This window comes from Clarias gariepinus, chromosome 9, assembly GCF_024256425.1.
Source record: "Clarias gariepinus isolate MV-2021 ecotype Netherlands chromosome 9, CGAR_prim_01v2, whole genome shotgun sequence".
Taxonomy (NCBI): Eukaryota; Metazoa; Chordata; class Actinopteri; order Siluriformes; family Clariidae; genus Clarias; species Clarias gariepinus.
The window spans coordinates 23,237,254-23,257,302 of record NC_071108.1 but is presented as its reverse complement, the minus strand read 5'-3'; the positions used below and the strand labels follow the sequence as shown (position 1 = coordinate 23,257,302).

Below are 20,049 nucleotides of genomic sequence, written 5' to 3'. Positions count from 1 at the left end.
AAAGGGGAATTCTACAAATTGGGTCACTGTTCAAACATTGATCATTTATAGACCTGACTGATCTGAGTATATGACAGTATATGCTTCGTACTACTGTAACTCACATTAAACACTTAAGTCTAAACAGTGGATGGATTATTGCACAGGCTTAATCATATGAAAAATGGAAGCAAAACTCATGACTAATTAAATAGCAAATTCACTACTCCAATCAAATGAAATCCAGTTCAAACTCACACCTTTAAATATATTTTTAGTAAATAAAATATATAAATTTGTCTAAAGTGTAGATTTATGTTCATTTTGAAAAACTTTGCCTTCGAAGCACAGAACCTTCATAAGAAAAACAGACATGTACTGCAAATATTAACATTAATTACATAGATGTGTGTTTTAAAGTCAGCAAGAGTATATGATGTAACAAAAGTAAGGACATGAAAAGCATGTTACTAGAACAATGATTATATGTAACAGACAAATTTGATGATTTAATCATCTGTAACAATATTATTTTCAGAAAAACACTTTGCCAGGTAAAAAATAACCTTCGGTGACAATGAGATGTATATCAAAGTAAATCAAATATAGACAAACAAAAACAGAGCCATGAAAAAAAATACAGATGCTTGAAGAAAAGTGAAGTTACATGCAGTACTTAATACCAACCCAAGAGCAAAAGTCAGAGCCAACTGCATTTGCAAAATCAACTGTAAAAGGAGGTCTAGGATTCCAAAGAGCTTACTAACTCCTTTACTACCATACACTACCATTGGCCAAGATAACAAAAACAGTTACTACTGAAGGGTAGTAATAGACAGTTTAAATTGCCTATCTATGCCCACCCCATGCATCAGCTTTTAATAATTAATTATCTTTTGCTCAAATGAGATTTGGGAGAGAGCAAACAATTCAATAGGTTTTTTAAATGACCATTGGTAAAAGCGCTACATAAATAAAATAGAATTTAATTGAATTGTATGCAAATTGGTTTTTTGATGCTGCACTGTTAAAGAGTAGCTAACTAATTGTTTTTCTGTTCTGACATAGACATAGTCCCTGTACATAGAGCCTACCTGTGACTGTGCATTGGCTCCGACTTGTGGCCCTTGGTAAGAATCCCGATTCAGATTCTGCATGCTCATGAACATATCCCCCGAGTTTGGGAGGATAAAAGAACCTGATGAACCTGGAAAGGAAAGATGTCATTGTCTAAATGACTTTAGAAAGTACTGAAGATGAGGAGATTTAGTCAGGTGTGTGCGCGCACACACACACACACACACACACACACCAGCTACAACCACACATAAAGCCAACAATAAACACACACACACACACACACACACACACACACACACCAGCTACAACCACACATAAAGCCAACAACAACAAAAAAAACATAACAAATCAAAAAGCTAGATTGTTGCAAAAGATAAATCAATACAATAACTGACTTCAGATGAGTATGTGCTACACTATACGCCAGACAACCTTAGAGCCGAATGCAAATGAACAAATGAAAAATAAAAACAAATAATAATATAACACCAGAAAACCAAAAACACACAGTGTATGTGGAAATAGCAGCCCATCCTCCAAGAGGTTTTGTATCACTTGCTATTCTAATGGATTTCTGTGTAAGGAGCGGATGTACTGTACCAATAACAAAAAAACAGCCAAAAAATAAAAATAAAAAAATGGAAAAGGTCAGTACCAGTAAACATGCTGGTTAAAAGAGTGTTTTTGTTTTCAGCAGAATCCATTTGAAATTCTTCATCTTTCATCTGGAATCCTGGATGCAAAAAAAAAAAAAAAAATTAAACCTTTTAAATCACTTCCCTGCAAACCTTTAAAAATCTTGCCATATCCACAACATACTCTTTTGCTTAATATGTACTTTTGATGCATTAGTCTTGTACTACATCATTCTACTAGTCCAATGATGCCCATCTTTTAATGGTAACACAGAATTTTGTTCTCTTTTTACTATAAACACAACGAAGAATCATGCTTAAATTTATTTATCATGTGTGGCATGTATGCTGTGGAAGACAATATAAAGAAATGCAACTCTCTATTCTAAAAGAATCACATCATAAAATCAACCTAGTGCAAGGGATAAGAAAAGGTGATGAAGAATTAAAGGGTATTGGTCCAGGTTTAGTGATGCATACCAGAAGTAGGTGTAGTTGGGGAGCTGGTCTGACTGTTCTGCACAGCAGCAGCCACAGCATGTGCTGCATTCACAGCAGTTTTGGCAGCATACAAATTGGCCTCCTCTTGGAACTTGCCAATGTTCTTCTTGTAGCGGATCCTCTTATTGCCAAACCAGTTAGATACCTGGGGAGAAAAAGTAAATAAAAAAAAGGGGTAGGGGTTGGGAGAAAAGAGGGTATCACATGTTAAGGTGGACAAGGCTTGGAAACCATACAGTGTGATTGCTTCATGCTGTTTTGTTCAGGTCCATCAAGTTAATGGTCTCCAGCCTCCTTCAGTAACTGCCTTTTGGATCATAATTAAGACATTATTAGACAATGCTTGTGCACTACTATGCATCAGACTATGACATGTTCTCTGTTTGTCTCTAGACAATACCAACACACCAGAGATTGTTTGCATTGAGAAAAAAAAGAGTGCATTTTTGTTTTAATTGATATATATGTTTTGATGTGCAATGATAGAATTTTCTTTTGTTATTTTGGGTTTTTGGTGAAGTACTAATATACTGCCAGGTTTATGCCTGAAATGAAACATATTAATAAATAAAGAGAGTAAAAATCTCTCTCTCTCTCTCTCTCTCTCTCTCTCTATATATATATATATATATATATATATATATATATATACAATAATATTTGATCAGTTAATGAATTAGGTCACTTAGGTATTATACAGCATCTATATACTGTATAATATAAACTATTAATGAATAGTAATACTTAAATAGTAATAAAATTTCACTAATTATTTTGTATAGAAAATGTATACAACTTACATACAACCTTTTTTTTATGCATTTATTATAGTAGTACAAGAATAGAGCACACTAAACACAATAAGATCTAGGTTATATGGCGAACAGAAGCATAAGTGCTTGCACTGCAGTAACAGTGAAATGATAAAGAGATTATGGGTTGTTTCCTAATAGCCCTATACATTACAAAGGACTGTCACTATAGCTATTTTTCCCAGCATACTGCTGCACTGACTGGGTCAGGCAGAAAGCTAGTACAGTGGAACCTTGGATTGTGTGTAACCGGTGTGTAACAAGCAAAATTTTAAAATAACAGTGTGTTGATATATGAGTAGTACGCAGGCACTTTGTCTGCCAAATGTCACGTGATCACAACTGAGCCAATGGTTCTTCCCCCTTTAAGCACTACGGGATTATGAATAATTGTCTCCCATGATCAGTCCCAGTGCACCGATGTCATTTGTATAGTTAACATCCATGCACATGTACTGTTTATTATAACATTGTGACCGTGTGTGTGTGTGTGTGTGTGTGCACGGAAAAGCAAAAGCAAGTCTCATTAGAGAGTTACCTTGTTAGATTCAATTTTTAGATTCTCGCGCAATGAACGGGAGGGAATTAGTGGAAAATAATAGGAAAGTACCTATTCTAATTCATGCTTTTCTTTATTGATAATAAAGATCGGACATTCGAAACTAAACAATCACATGTAAAGAAATGGATCATTAATACAACTAAATTAAAATAACATCAGAGAAAAAGTGCAACAATAACGGTTTAACGTCGGCATGTTAATTGCAGAAAAACAATATATAAGGAAACATTCGGTATTATATGTCATTTCATTTATTCCAATGTGTATGCTGATGTTTCTGTCATTCTGTTAAAAATCACTATTTTATCAGGCAGTACTAGTCTGGCATTTCTAGTTTCCAGTGTGGTAACAAAGTTGCTTTTTAATCCTTTAGGCGCTAAACAGAAGGGAAGATCAATATCGTTCTACGCTTTTTGTTGCTATGCGGCATTTTGCGATGATCCCTAAATCATTTGTTGCGCCGTAGAGAATAATGGTGTTTATGCTTTTAAATGTGTATAATTTAAGGCGGATTTGGCTCAAAGACAATGTAGAGAGGAAATATATGTGGGTATCTTATTCGCGGGTTTATTTACGAATTATTGAATTCGGAGATGCAAATATTAAACTAACTTTACCGCGGACACAAACAGGTGTTATGCGCTAAAATGCCCTCCTGCCACGGATTGCCCCCCCAAGCCCCCCCCCCCCCCCCCGCCCCATCCCCCCCCCCCCCCCCCCGCCCCCCCCCCCCCCCCCCACCAAAAAAAACACACATACATAATCTCTAGCCAAAAATTATATTAGGACATACATTCAAAGGTTTATTATTATCAAATATATTATTACTATTGTAATTAACCCTAGGCACGTGACACTCGTCGAGACAATTAATACAAATCCCCAAAAATTATTATTTTATGGCACATTTATTTTGCAGGGGTTTGTCAATGTACAAATAACAAATTATTTATCACAAATTACACTAAATCTTGTTTGTGGTGAAAAATTATAGAAAACTGATTTTTATTATAAAATAAGCAATATAAAAATATACATGTTGTATATGAAAATATATATATAATTTATATATTTTTCCCCTATAAAACATTATTTATATTGCTTCTTTTATAATTAAATTCGTTTGTTTTAATTTGTAATTTGTAAACCATAAACCTATGAATTTATGTTCTAATATATTATTTGAAAGAGATTATGTAGGTTAGGCAATCCGTGCCGGAGGGGGGGGGGGGGGGGGGGGGGGGGGCATTTTAGAGCATAACATGGGGTCAGTAGCGTACTGTATGTAGTGGGCATAATAACTTCAATGGATACATTTGTTACATGGACCACAAAAAAGCAGGTGATTCAGCATCATTAGCCTAAACAAACAAAAAGCCTATGATGAAGCCTATGTTGCGCTTGGATTCATGGTGGGGATGGTGGGGCAGAGGAGAGACCCGTGTGTGTTTTGTGTCTTAAACCGCTGGCAGCAGACAGCATGAGACCCAACAAAGTAGGAAGACACTTAGAGACAACACACCCCAGTCACGTTAATAAGCCACTCGACTTCTTTGAAAGAAAGCTCTAGATAAGTGACGAAGTAAGCCTGTTATAACAATTGCACGTGTATTTTATCTGTTTTGAACTTGGTGTTATTTGATCTTATTGGTTTAGAAATTGATATTTCAATAAATAGTACACTTGGCCGTTTTGGTTATCATTTTGTTGACAAGTAGGGCTTGAAAATTCGTGGGGAATGACAAGTGGGAAATGACAGAAAATGTTTGAGAACCACTGCTTGTTAAAGAAGTTGCTAAACAGAGTAGTGTTTCCAGTAGTATGCGTGTGTGAAGGCAAGAGTAGAGTAGGATGACCTTCACACACACTAATGGAAACTCTACTCTGTTGGAATTCGTTTCAAAGGTAAAGTGCATGTTTTTTTTTTTTTTACTTTACATTTTGTATTAATTATTTTTATATGAATATATTTGGGTGGTGGAACAAATCACCTGAGATTCCATTATTTTTATGAGGAAATCTGCTTTGATATATGAGTGTTCTAATATACAAGCATGCTTCCGGAATGAATTATGCTCGCAATCTAAGGTTCCACTGTATGTTTACAGGGCATCTGACCAGTCCTAATTCCCCAATGTCAATGCATTTCTAAAGCTTTAATATCCAGGCACTTAAAATTAATTACCAATTGTAACTAATGTAGAAAGTAATGACAAACTTAACGATGTGATATTTTAAGCAAATAGTGATGTTTAAACATGATTGAAAGATATATTACATAGAATAGAAAAGTTTTAATCTAAAATATCTGTGGTTTGATAATTTCTGTTAATTTCATTATAGTCAAGGACAAATTTACCACATAATTTTTAATATTAAGATATATGTAAGGCTGCGAATTTACGCAACACCCCCACAGTGCAAGCCCAGGCATTTTGTCTAAAACTAAGCATCTTACCCTGCATGGCTCAGGTTCTGTATATTTTAGGAGGACAAAGGAAATTACAGTATCCTCATTGAGTTTAGTCATACACAAAACATTGCATCACTAGAGAATACTTAGAGGTTAACACGATTGATTAAGAGAGAATCCAACAAAACACACACACAAACACATATTGGTAATGCTCAGTTATCACAAAATAACAACAGAAGTAAATGGATTAAAATATACACGCGTTTAACTGTGTAGACAAACATGGAATGACAAAGTGACACTATGGAAAAAACTACTGAAAAAGAAAAGTAAAAAACAAAGGTAATAATAATAATAATAATAATAAATAAAGTACAGTTGCATGTATGATCATGATATATATATATACTGTCTCCCTCTCTCGCATACAGGCATGCAATTTTCTTTTAATCATGTTTGTTGGCCTTTGAGTGTTCTTATGAATGTTAAAAGTGCTATACAATTAAACCCAATGCAACTATTTTTATGTAACTGTAAATACTGACATGTCTTTATTTCCTTCTTTGGATAACACGCACTGCCTTCACAAATTTTTTCAAATGTTCCAGCTGGTGCGTTTGCAAGCAGCTTTTGCGCGTATCAAACAGCCGTAAATGGGTGTTAATATTCGCGCACCGGTCACAGTATAACTGTATATGTGAGAGAGTGCAGGCGGGACTATCACGTCACTATCACTTTATCATTGCCTTGTGTCAAAATTTGCCCGTAGAATCAGTTTTATACCCTAACAAAGCTCTTAAATTGTTAACAGCTCGATGTGGGGTTGCTACACTTGAAAAATTACATTCAAATGAAACAACTTCAGGGCCAATTTCAAATCAGGAGAAGTTGGGAGAGGACAGTTGCAACCTCAGCTTAGTGGAATAATAATAATAATATATAACTGTTGTAAAGCAAGGATGGATATTGGTATTAAATTGTGCCTTGAATTGAAAAGCAAACACAAAATTATCAAGAAGGAAACATTTATTATTTATTATATAACAAAATAATATTTAAATAAAAACAGAAATGAAAAGAAAATTTTATATATACACTCAACAAAAATATAAACGCAACACCTTTGTTTCTGCTCTGATTTTTCATAAGATGGACTTAAAGATCTAAAATTCCTTCCAGATACACAATATTACCATTTCTCTCAGACATTGTTCACAAATCAGTCTAAATGTGTGATAGTGAGCACTTCTGCTTTTCTGAGAGCAGTAAGGAGTTGCTCAGGGAGCATACAGAAAAAGCTGCACATGTTTTCTTTTTGATTAAAATTCATCTTTTTCTTAAGTCCTTGCCTCGGGTCTGTGTTTGTGGTGCTGCCCATGCGTCGAACCTACAGACCTGGCCATTAAAAATGCACGTTTCGAACAAAGGGATCACGTGACTTGCTGCGGCAAGCTGTAAATATGCCCTTTATTACCTGTAGGGGGCAGTCGTGTTTCAGTCTGAAGTATTGTGTGTCTACTAAAGCCGAAAATGTGCCGAAAATCTCTTAGGCACCCATTGACAGTAAGTGACGGAGCTGTAAACTGTAAATACTGATATATATTTATTCTTTATTTTCTTCTCTCCTTTAATGATGATACTTCTTTAACTGCGCTTTCTTCATTCAGTATTATTATTATTAGTAGTAGTAGTAGTAATGCTCTGAATTTATTACTATTGTTATTATTTCTATTATTATTTTAACGCACCCGCGGTGTGTACAAAAGGAGGAAGTACAACTAATAATACAAAAATGTATGATATGTTAGCCTAAAACAATATTGTGTTATTGTGTTTATGCACTTTAAATATATACTAAACAATAAACACTGCCTTTTGAAAAGTGAAAGTGAGTTGCGCGTGCGGCTTTTTGATCAAAAGGCTGATAAACGCGTGCGCAGATATGAGCAGATTTATCGATAAAACTACAGACATGAAATGAAACAAACACAAAAATATGTGCTACTCGCTAAATACAACGCGACAGCAAGCAGAATCCCCGGGCTTTGACTGCACTTCCTCCATGCATTAGTACTGTAGTAGTACACAAAAAAAATACTGGGTTTCTGTAAACACATCATTGGACTGTTCATGCTGGATCGAAAATCTGTTATTGCGGGTACTTTAATTACACTGTTGGGTTGCTTTTGCTATGAATACTAAAAGTGCTGCATGATCAAACTCAATGCAAAAAATGAAAAAAGGAACTTCTTCGTTTCCTCCCTTTTATTCCGGTGTTTATGAAGTAAACCCATAGGTGAACACGATAATTTAGGAATTTAATTAAACACGAATATAAGTGGTATTTTAATTCAAATCCAACATTTTAATGGTTAGTGTTTGTTGCAGACATTTACACTATTTTTGGGGAAGAGTTTGGTTTGTACAGGCTATTTTACACTGATCAGCAGTCAACGCCCCGCCGTAACCAGCAGATCAAGAGAGCATTTATCGGCTATGACACGTAGCCTTCTAAGTTTGGAGGCCAGGGTTGGTTGGTTGGAAGTATGTTTGAAGGAGAAGATAACGTCACGAACACACACGCACCAAACTCTCCATGCATACACACCGACAGTAAAGTATGTCCAGGCCCATCTGAAGTTTGCCAGGGACGATCTGGATGATCAAAGGAGTCATGGGAGAAAGTCCTGTGGTCAGATGAGACCAAAGTAGAACTTTTTGGTCTTAACTCCATTCGTTGTGTTTGGAGAAAGAAGAATGATAAGTATCATCCCAATAATAACATACCTACAGTGAAGCATGGGGCTGGAAGCATCATGCTCTGGGGGTGTTTTTCTGCACAGGGGACAGGACGACTGCACTGCATTAAGGAGTGGATGAATGGGGCCATGTATTGTGACATATTGGGCAAAAACCTCCTTCCCTCAGTCAGGGCATTAAAGATGGTTAGTGGCTGAGTCTTCCAACATGACAATGACGCAAAGCAAACAGCCAGGAAAACCAAGGACTGACTCTGTAAGAAGCATATGGACTATTTAAAAGCAAAATAACAGTTCTTTGAACAAAAGTTTAAACAGAGAAAATGTATCATTTTAAGGGAAAAATATGTTGATTCAAAATTTCATAGTGTCAACAAATCCCCAAAAAGTTGGGACAAGTAGCAATAAGATGCTGGAAAAAGTAAATTTGAGCATAACGAGGAGCTGGAAGACCAATTTACACTAATTAGGTCAATTGGCAACAGGTTCGGGTATAAAAAGAGCTTTTCAGAGTGGCAGTGTCTCTCAGAAGCCAAGATGGGTAGAGGATCACCAATTCCCACAATGTTGCGCAGAAAGATAGTGGAGCAATATCAGAAAGGTGTTACCCAGCGAAAAATTGCAAAGACTTTGCAGTTATCATCATCAACTGTGCATAACATCATCCGAAGATTCAGAGAATCTGGAACAATCTCTGTGCGTAAGGGTCAAGGGCGTAAAACCATACTGGATGCCCGTGATCTCCGGGCCCTTAAACAACACTGCACCATAAACAGGAATGCTACTGTAAAGGAAATCACAGAATGGGCTCAGGAATACTTCCAGAAATCATTGTCAGTGAACACAATCCACCGTGCCATCCGCCGTTGCCAGCTGAAGCTCTACAGTGCAAAGAAGAAGCCAATTCTAAGCAAGATCCACAAGCTCAGGCGTTTTCACTGGGCCAGGGATCATTTAAAATTGAGTGTGGCAAAATGGAAGACTGTTCTGTGGTCAGACGAGTCACAATTCGAAGTTCTTTTTGGAAATCTGGGACGCCATGTCATCCAGACCAATAAGGACAAGGACAACCCAAGTTGTTATCAACGCTCAGTTCAGAAGCCTGCATCTCTGATGGTATGGGGTTGCATGAGTGCGTGTGGCATGGGCAGCTTGCATGTCTGGAAAGGCACCATCAATGCAGAAAAATATATTCAGGTTCTAGAACAACATATGCTCCCATCCAGATGTCATCTCTTTCAGGGAAGACCCTGCCTTTCTCAACAAGATAATGCCAGACCACATTCTGTATCAATCACAACATCATGGCTGCGTAGGAGAAGAATCCGGGTACTAAAATGGGCAGTCTGCAGTCCAGATCTTTCACCTATGGAGAACATTTGGCGCATCATAAAGAGGAAGGTGCGACAAAGAAGGCCCAAGACGATTGAACAGTTAGAGGCCTGTATTAGACAAGAATGGGAGAGCATTTCTGTTTCTAAACTTGAGAAACTGGTCTCCTCGGTCCCCAGACGTCTGTTGAGTGTTGTAAGAAGAAGGGGAGATGCCACACAGTGGTGAAAATGGCCTCGTCCCAACTTTTTTGGGATTTGTTGACACCATGAAATTTTGAAACAACATATTTTTCCCTTAAAATGATACATTTTCTCAGTTTAAACTTTTGTTCCGTGATTTATGTTCTATTCTGAATAAAATATTAGAAGTAAGCACCTCCACATCATTGCATTCAGTTTTTATCCACGATTTGTATAGTGTCCCAACTTTTTTGGAATCCGGTTTGTATATTTTTTGTTTGATATCAGTTATATGAGTCTGAATTAAGTTAATTGAGGATTTATTCCTTTGTTTTAGTGGTTATGTTTTTATGTGTTAGAGAAAATTTAAAAACCTCGCAAAAAAAAAAATAAACCTAGACTAAACCGGCCTGGCTGACTGACTGATGCATGAAATAAAACTTGTTGATCCCTGACTCCTTTATTATCTAACTCTCTGGTAATATTTAGAAGCATTTACAACAGGCCACATTCTGGGAGTTCTTACTGTATTGTTCGTAGAAATGCTCTTACTTTTACTATTAAACATGATTATTATTTCCACTGTTTATTTTTTTACAATGAAAATGTACCAAACTTTTAAATGATCTCCAATTACAGTAGTTCATGATTATTTTTAATATAAAAACTAATTTTCTTTACTGAAACTTATGGTACTCCACTGTCCGTCAAGCTTTTACTACCTTGCATGTAAATTTCTTAACCAAATTCCAGTTCAGTAATCTCCTTAGTTGTTTTCATTTCTTAATGTAGGCTGATAATTTGAATTTTTAAACACAGTAACAATTTCTATGACCACAGGATAGTACAACAGAAACTGCAAAAAAGGACATTAAAATAATCCGGTACATTTACTTCTGCGTTCTGCGGTTAAGTCACAAGCGCATTTAATGGAAAGCTAGTGCATGATGTAGGGTGTACAATCTATTGTCACAGACACCACCTTGATCACGGTTTAGAGAAGAATTTAGAAACCAGCCTTGTGTTTGGTTACCTTTGTAGCTGTAAATAAAAGAACACTGATAATTTAGAATGTCTTATGAGTAATTATTAAAAAGTGTTGTTAATAAAATGGAATCAGATGTGTTTCTTGCTGACCCTGCTTCTGTAACTGGTCTTCAATGTGTGTTTTTTTTGACAGGCAATTGCTCTCTCCTTAGAGAGGCAGACAGTATAGACCTACTTTTACCCATAAGATTAATGACAGTTAGTGTAATTAATAAATGTTGAACACCTGGGACGTGGGTGTATTTTGATAGAATTTTTATAAATTTGATATTTACACTACTTAAACATTTTGTGTAGTATAATGTGTATTGTAAAACCAGTAAAAAAAAAAAAAAATGTGACTAGATGGATTTGCAGTCTTTATTTAATCTGTCTAGTTCTTGAATCCTGTGTACTTCCTGCAAATAGTGTCTATAAGCAATATATACAGTGTTGTTATGTACAGATGGAACTCAACCAGAATAGTACTTTCACCACTATGTCTCCCGCAACAACAAAATTAGGGGTGGGCGTTTGCTTGCTTTACCCGCTAAGTGGTGCTATAACTATAGACTATAGACTTAGTTCATTCCCTTAAAGATTAATGAGGCACAGCTCCTTAAAAGTTACATGTAGTAAAAGATAAATTTAAGTGAAACATTGTAATTGTAATTAATTGTAATTAAACAAGTTCATAATCATAGTACTAAAATTTCATTACAAATTTAAAATTTAAATTAAATGTAGACATTTGTTATTTGCATTTAATTTTAATCAACAAATTTTTATTAAGTAAACCTTACCACAGTTAGCCTTTAGATTTTATTATGTACAATAGTAGTGTAGTCAGAAAACAGACTCTGGGTGTTCATCAGAAAAAGTGGGTGTGCCACATTTATTGTCAGATTAATTAGCAAAACTGAATATAGGTTTTAATATATAAGGTATATAAGGTTATATAAGCCACATAAACTTTGTAAGAGTCTACTTTTATTTAGGGGCACTCACAATGATATCAAACATTACGATTTAGTAAAATAATCAAGCAAATAGGGTGTGCTATTCTGTATTAGTTTCTGTAAACTTGAGCACGTCAAAAAATTTACCAATACTCTGTGTATACTTGCCTCACAGATGTGAACAATATATAATTATAAAAAGCAAAATGTCTGCTTTTATATAAACTAATGAAAAACAAATTTCATATTATGTAATTCGTATGGACCGTGAGTATAGGAGCATCCACCCACTGCTGCAGAGATGACAAGATTACCTTCACAAACAAAAGAAAAAAAAAAAACACAAATTTATCAATAAATTATTAAAATGGTCAGAGTAAGTCTCCTTGCTGTTTTTTCCCAGACGCATTTATAATCATTAGTCTACTTCTGCCGGTGCACTCTGGAAAACTTTATGCATACGGTTGAGCGCTTATTGGACTACGTAGAAAATTAAGGAGGGGGATCACAATGCCGACTCAACATCCCAGAGCCCAAACCCAATTTAAATAATTTTTTTTTTAATTACAGGTATTTTAAGTAAGCAAAAATATCCCAAATTTAAAAGAATATTTTTTTGAGACTATAAAAAGGTAATTCAGAATCTATTTTTACGTGTGCTAGCTGCCACCGTACTTATATGGCTCTTTATCAGGGTAAATCCTGTAAATTTCCATGTAAACAGGTACGTCTGTATAAATAAATTGTTAAATGTATGTATCATAAGCTATTAATTATTGATGCAAATGACTTTGTTCAGACATAACTAAATGCTAATTGCTGTACTCTTTGAGTACATAATTTCTTATGGGGGAACTTTGATATACGAGTGTTGATAAACACACACACTTCCCGAACGAATTATGCTTACAGTGCAAGGTTTAACTGTATTTACATCAGGTACATTATGATTTTAAGAAGGCCTCAGATGCCGGAGGGTTAAAATAAATCCTTGTCCCAGAAGTTGCATTTTCCTCCCTGGCCTTATTGGACCCTGGTTTTCTTAAGGAATCTGAATGTATAGTTGTAAACAGATGAGACATTAATAGGAGTGGGGATAGTGGGAAAGGGTGCATTATTTGCATTTGAATATTGTCTGGGATTGTAAAGGACACACAGTAACACTAAAACAAAAACAACAACAGGTGGATAGCGAATGAAGAGGCCTTGATTATGCTGCATATTATTTAGTAAAACAAAAACCTGTGCAACATTTACACAAATGTAAGACAATTAATTTTTTGATTTATTTAAATTTTCTATTCTAAAAGGCTATTTTCCAGTTATTTCTATATTTAAAGTTTGATGTCTTAAAATGTAACATTTTTTTTTAAATAATAACAATAAACAGATACAAACAGAGATAGGCTATATAACAGTTCATTCTTTGTTCAAAAAAAATTTAGCTAGTGAACTTGATCGTCTATCTAAACAAATTATTTTTTTTAGCTAACTATTGTACAGTAAATTTCAAAAGCTCTGGTTCTGGTTTTTCATGTTTGTTGTACAGTATAAAGTACACTGATGTAATAATTACCATCACTGTAGTATTTCTTTGATACAACATATTATGACTTTTTTCTGACTTAAGGTCTACTTACAACAAAAAAAATGCAGCAATTGCAGCTGTACAATCCATTGTCACAGACACCACCATGATCAGGGTTTGGAAATCAACCTTTTTTAAGGAATTGGTTATCTTTGTAGCTCTAAATAAAAGAACACAAGACTTTGAAATGCAACTAATTTATTTTCACCACTGCCATTTGGTGGTGGCGGTGAGCGTGGCAGTAATAGGCATTTGTCTGTACTTTTGAGAGTCACTGGGAGGCATGTCTTTAAAAGATGCTGTGGTGGCCTACTGACACCTACAGTGTCACCAGCAAAACACCCCCACATCACCACACCTTCTCCTCCATTACGCTTGTTCAACAAGTTCTTTGGATTTTTTTTTGGATTGACTGACCTTTATTCCTCCATGGACTGTGCTTTCTCTTTGTGTTTCCTGCCCTAACATGGGTTAATAAATAAATTGAAAAGCATTTCAGCATCATGAATTTATTAAGAGAATGCCATGAGTGTGACACAAAAACACCCAGTGCTCCACAGTCCCCACAATTCTTTAAAATCAGCTGGATCTGGATGGCAGTAGAATTAAAAAGACATCTGCAGTACTCTGGTGTCTTTGGCTCAATCTATGAGTGTTTGATTGCTGAAGATTATGCACACAATTTTTGCACACAACATTGCAATGAGCATTTATCTTAGAGAAGCAAGTGCTGCTACACATCAATCTAGAAAGGGTTTTAAAACCATGAGTTTTACCGTGGAGTTTCAAACACAAACAGCATTTTGCAAGTTATTGTATCATTGGGGATACTAGAATTGCCCACATCTTTTTTTTTAGCTTTAGGATTCCCAATGTATGACCAGGTGTGTGAGTGTGGAAGCCCTCTTGTGGTGTGCTGTCATGTCTGGCCCTGGCAGTAGGACTTTAATAAAGGATGCATTGGTTGCTGTGGGATTTGGCCTCTGTGGATCAGACTTGTCTGTATGGTGAATCCAATAGGTACTTGATTGGATTGGGGCCCGGGGAGTTTGGAGGTCGGGTTGGCAGCCTTGGCCTTGTGTCTGTTGGGGTCTGTGCACAGTCGAATGTGCCCTGGGTGTGCTGGAGCCTCTCTATATTGCCCAGCAATGATTTCCTTTTGCAATGTGTAGTCCACTGGCTTTTCTGTGAAATCTGACTGGATGGGCTAGCCATAGGTCCACATGGTTGAGCCTCGGGTGGCCATGATCCAGTCCCCAGCTTGCTTGTGGTTAGTTAATGATTAATATCATATGTACATTACATATACAGTGAAACCTTGGATTGCAAGCCTAATTTGTTCCAGAAGTGTAAATTACAGCAAATTCCCCCATACAAATTATTCATTCTACTGCCCCAAAAAATTAAAAAAAACTAATCAGCACTTTACCTTTGAAAAAGTAAAAATAAATCCAGACTGAAAATTGTTTCCATTAGTGTGTGCATGCGGGCGCTGTGTGTGTGTATGTGTCACGATCGGGGTGTAATGGCGGATGTTGATCGCCGTGGGCGGATAGAGCAGGCATAAAGGCAGAGGTGTTGTGTGACCAAAAAATTCTTTTAATAATGGTAGTCACAGAAGTATAAATAATAAAGACAAAAAAAAAAAAAAAAGGAACAAACAAACTCAAACAATACTTAATAACATGGGGTTAAACATGGGCTCTCACAACAGGCTTTAATACCGGTTACACAACGTTTAAGCTCTGCGGCGAGATATGGGCTGAAGGGCGCCTAGCAAACGCCCTGCGGCGAGACACAGGCTGAAGGGCGCCTAGCAAACGCCCTGCGGCGAGACACGGGCTAAAGGGCGCCTAGCAAACGCCCTGCGGCGAGACACGGGCTGAAGGGCGCCTAGCAAACGCCCTGCGGCGAGACACGGGCTGAAGGGCGCCTAGCAAACGCCCTGCTGCGAGACACGGGCTGAAGGGCGCCTAGCAAACGCCCTGCAGCGAGACACGGGGTGAAGGGCGCCTAGCAAATGCCCTGCGGCGAGACACAGGCTGAAGGGCGCCTAGCAAACGCCTAGAACCATGACTAGACTAGATACCCAATAAGACGAGAGACACGACTAGGGCTAAAGACATGGCAATTAACTAAATATGGTTAAGAGCACTTAACCATGGCAGTCAGCTACACATACATCCAGCTAAGCATGTCATTAGCCTAACATACACTAAGCTACACTTACCTAATAGCTAATAACACACTAAGGACTCGGGACACAGCAACACAGAGACAAGGGATACCCAGTGGGTAGGCTAGGGGACACTTAAAGGCTAAGCTAGGGGACACTCAAAGGCTAAAACTACAAAGGACAAACAGCGACCTCTAGTGGTGGTCCCTTACAGTATGTGAAGCTAAAATAAAAGGAGAGGAGGAATGGGACCCTCCCCTCTCCATCTTTTCGTCACAGTAACACTTCCTTCTCTCTTATTTGAGTTTCACACACACTAACGGAAACACTGCCTTTTCGGGAAAATTAACATAGAACATCTTCAATGACACTTGTGTGAGCGCACACTAACGAAATTACTGCTGTAAAATAAAAAAAAATAAAAAATTAACATGCACTTTATCTTTAAATTGCGAAAGAGCAGTGTTTCCATTAGAGTGTGTGTGTGTGTGTTCGCATGCGTGAAACCCAATTTATTTGCAAATAAAATAAAAAATATTATATATATATATATACACACACACACACACTACCGTTTAAAAGTTTGAGGTCACTTGCTTTGTTTTTGTTTAGTGATTTATTTTCTACATTTTACAACAATACTAGGGATTTCAAAACTATAAAATAACACATATGGAATTAGGTAATTACGTAACAAAACAGTTATTTGATATTTTAGGACACACAGGTCAGCCTTTCTGTAACAGTTCTTGCAAGAACAGTATTGTCAAGTGCATTTGCAAAATCCATCAAGCACCATAAAGAAACTGGCTCTCCTGAAGGCCATCCCAGGAGGGCGAGACCAAAACCTACCTCTGCCGCAGATGAGAAGTTCATTTAGAGTTATCAGCCTGAAAAATGACCAATTAACAGCACCTAAGATAGATACTTTACAGAGCATAAGTAGCAGATACATCTCACCATTAACTGTTCAAAGGAGATTAATGCTTTTTTTTTTTTTTTTTGCACGTGAATTAGGTTTTACGTAATTGAATTGGGACATGCATGCGTGCATCGTGTCTTTTGTGTGAATTATTTATGAGACTGATTTGCTTCCATAGAGGGGTGTGTGTCAAGGCAAGACAGGAGGGGGGAAGGAGCACGCTGTCCAATCATGCGCACGCACACACAAAGTTCGGCCTGAGCGAGAGAAAGAGAGAGAAAATGGACTTTTAATTTCTTTAATGACACTTGCTTTAGCTTTACATGCGCACAGACACCTGTTATAATAAACAGTACATGCTCGCTGTACACACGCATACAAACACAAAATAAAAAAAGAAGAGGCCTAGTTAATCGGTGAGAATCCAGAGCCCAGGCCAGGGAGCAGACAGACAGGCTAAAACCAACCGTCTGCTAGCTGCGTTGAGTCGTTACTCAGGGTTCATCATATTGAGACTGTGTCTGTTCCCCGAGCTAAAAACAAATTTAGAAAGACTCAGAAAGTCTGTTTTAGTAATTTAATTAACATAAAGACCACAAACTCAGATCATACTGAATGCGCAGCCGGCACCTCTGATCTGAAGCTAGGACTGTTAAATATTAGATCTTTCGCATCTAAAGCAGTTATAGTTAATGAAATTATTAGGGATCAGAAGTTTAATATACTCTGTTTAACAGAAACCTGGATTAAACAGGACGAGTATGTAGATCTAAATGAAGCTAGTCCTCCTGGATACAGCTACATACACCAGCCTCGGTTAACTGGTAGAGGAGGAGGCGTCGCAGTAATTCACAATGATAATTTGACTATTGTGCAAAAACACAATAGAAATTCTATAAAGAAATTTGAAATTCTTTATAGTAACATAAGTGTATTTAACTATATTAAGTCAGCTCAGTCGATTCCGCTAATTGTCATTTACAGACCTCCAGGGCCGTACTCTGAATTTCTTAGTGAATTTGTAGATTTCCTCTCAAACCTAGTCGTTTCTGTGGACAAAGTGTTAATTGCTGGAAATTTTAATATTCATTTTGAAAATTCAGAAGACCCTCTGAGAACAGCATTTATGTCCATACTGGACTCGGTAGGAGTAAATCAGTGTGTAGTAGGACCCACTTATAAAGCAGGTCACACTTTAGATTTTATAATATTATTCGGATTAAGTATAGGAAATTTATTTACAATTCCACTATCTGAAGTTATCTCAGATCACTATCTTGTCTCAAATCAAGTGTGTCACAGTAATAATGTACGCACAGCGCCGCGCTACCGTATGAAACGTACATTCACATCAACTACCAAACAGAGTTTTATCAGTAATCTCCCAGAGTTCCCCACTTCGATTAGATCACCGTCTGACCCCACAAACCTCGATCAGGCGACTGAATATTTGGAGTCAACATTTCGCTATACCTTAGATAATGTAGCTCCAGGTAAAAGAAAAATTATTAGAGATAAGAAACTCGCTCCCTGGTATAACGATCATACACACTCTTTAAAACAGACCACTCGGAAATTAGAACGTAAATGGCGTCAAACTAAATTGTTAGTATTTCAAATAGCATGGAAGGAGAGCTTCCTTAACTATAGAAAAGCTCTTAGTGTAGCTAGATCAACGTATTTCTCCACTCTTATAGAAAATAACAAAAATATAATAATAATCCTAGATTTTTATTTAATGCTGTAGCCAAATTAACCAAAAATAAGACCACTGCAGAAATCTCCACAACAACAGCTTTTAATAATAAAATTGTAAATATTAGGCATAAAATTGAGGTTTTGAAACCGAACAATGTAATTGATGCAGATGTTAATCTAGCCATGTCAGATCAGAACCTAGAATACTTTACTCCCCTTGAAGAGAATGAACTAATTTCACTCATCTCTTCTGCAAATTCATCAACCTGTATATTAGATCCTGTACCGACACATTTTCTTAAACAGATAGTACCAGCAATAACAGAACCCCTGTTGAGAATAATTAATTCTTCACTCAGCATTGGTTATGTTCCAAAATCTTTTAAATTAGCAGTTATCAAACCAATTATTAAGAAACCTGACCTTGACCCCTGTCAGCTGTCCAGTTACAGGCCAATATCAAACCTCCCCTTTATCTCTAAGATTCTGGAAAAGACAGTAGCGGAGCAGCTATGCTCATATCTACATAGAAATAGCATACATGAACTGTATCAGTCAGGATTTAGGCCTCATCACAGTACAGAGACAGCACTCGTTAAAGTAGTTAATGACATCCTTTTGGCCTCTGATCAGGGTTGTGTAACTATGCTTGTATTACTCGACCTCAGTGCAGCTTTTGACACCATTGATCACGCTATTCTTCTTCACAGATTAGAAAATGTAGTAGGAATTAAGGGTACAGCCCTCCCCTGGCTCAGATCCTATCTGACCAATCGTTATCAGTATGTAGACTTAAATGATGATTATTCTGCATGTTCTCTAGTGGAGTTTGGCATTCCGCAGGGTTCAGTTTTAGGTCCACTGCTTTTTTCCCTTTACATGCTTCCTCTGGGCAACATAATCCGTAAGCATGGAATTAGTTTTCATTGTTATGCTGACGATACACAGTTATATGTCTCAGCAAAACCTGATGAGAAAAAACAGTTTACTAAAATTAAGCAATGTGTGCAGGACATAAGAAATTGGATGCTAATTAACTTCCTTCTGCTTAATCCGGATAAGCCAGAAGTTCTAGTCATAGGACCGCATACAGCTAGAAGTAAAATTTTAGATCACACCGTAACTTTGGATGGCCTTTCTGTTCCATTAAATGCAACAGTGAAAGACCTTGGTGTGATTATTGATTCCAGCCTTTCATTTGAAGCTAATGTAGATAATATTACCAGGATAAAGTAGCATTCTTTCACCTCAGAAATACTGCCAGGATAAGAAATTTATTGTTGCTAAACGATGCAGAAAAACTAGTTCATGCTTTTATCACCTCTAGGTTGGACTATTGTAATGCCTTACTGTCTGGTTGTACAGCTAGATGCATAAATAAGCTTCAGCTAGTCCAGAATGCAGCAGCGAGAGTCCTCACTA

General features: G+C 36.9%; 1 protein-coding gene across 4 annotated transcripts in view; it reads right to left on the bottom strand.

The window, feature by feature from the left end:
* pbx3b (pre-B-cell leukemia homeobox 3b) overlaps positions 1–20,049 on the bottom strand; it is a 154,913-nt gene that overhangs the window by 21,218 nt on the left and 113,646 nt on the right. For 2 of the 4 annotated variants that reach the window (XM_053504260.1, XM_053504261.1), the window contains exons 8-10: positions 2,175–2,340; positions 1,715–1,792; positions 1,074–1,186 (exon numbers count right to left, since the gene is read on the bottom strand). In XM_053504260.1, coding sequence (XP_053360235.1) covers positions 1,074–1,186; positions 1,715–1,792; positions 2,175–2,340 — 357 coding nt within the window. The remainder of the gene's footprint in view (positions 1–1,073; positions 1,187–1,714; positions 1,793–2,174; positions 2,341–20,049) is intronic. The other 2 variants (XM_053504262.1, XM_053504263.1) reach the window with 1 other exon arrangement.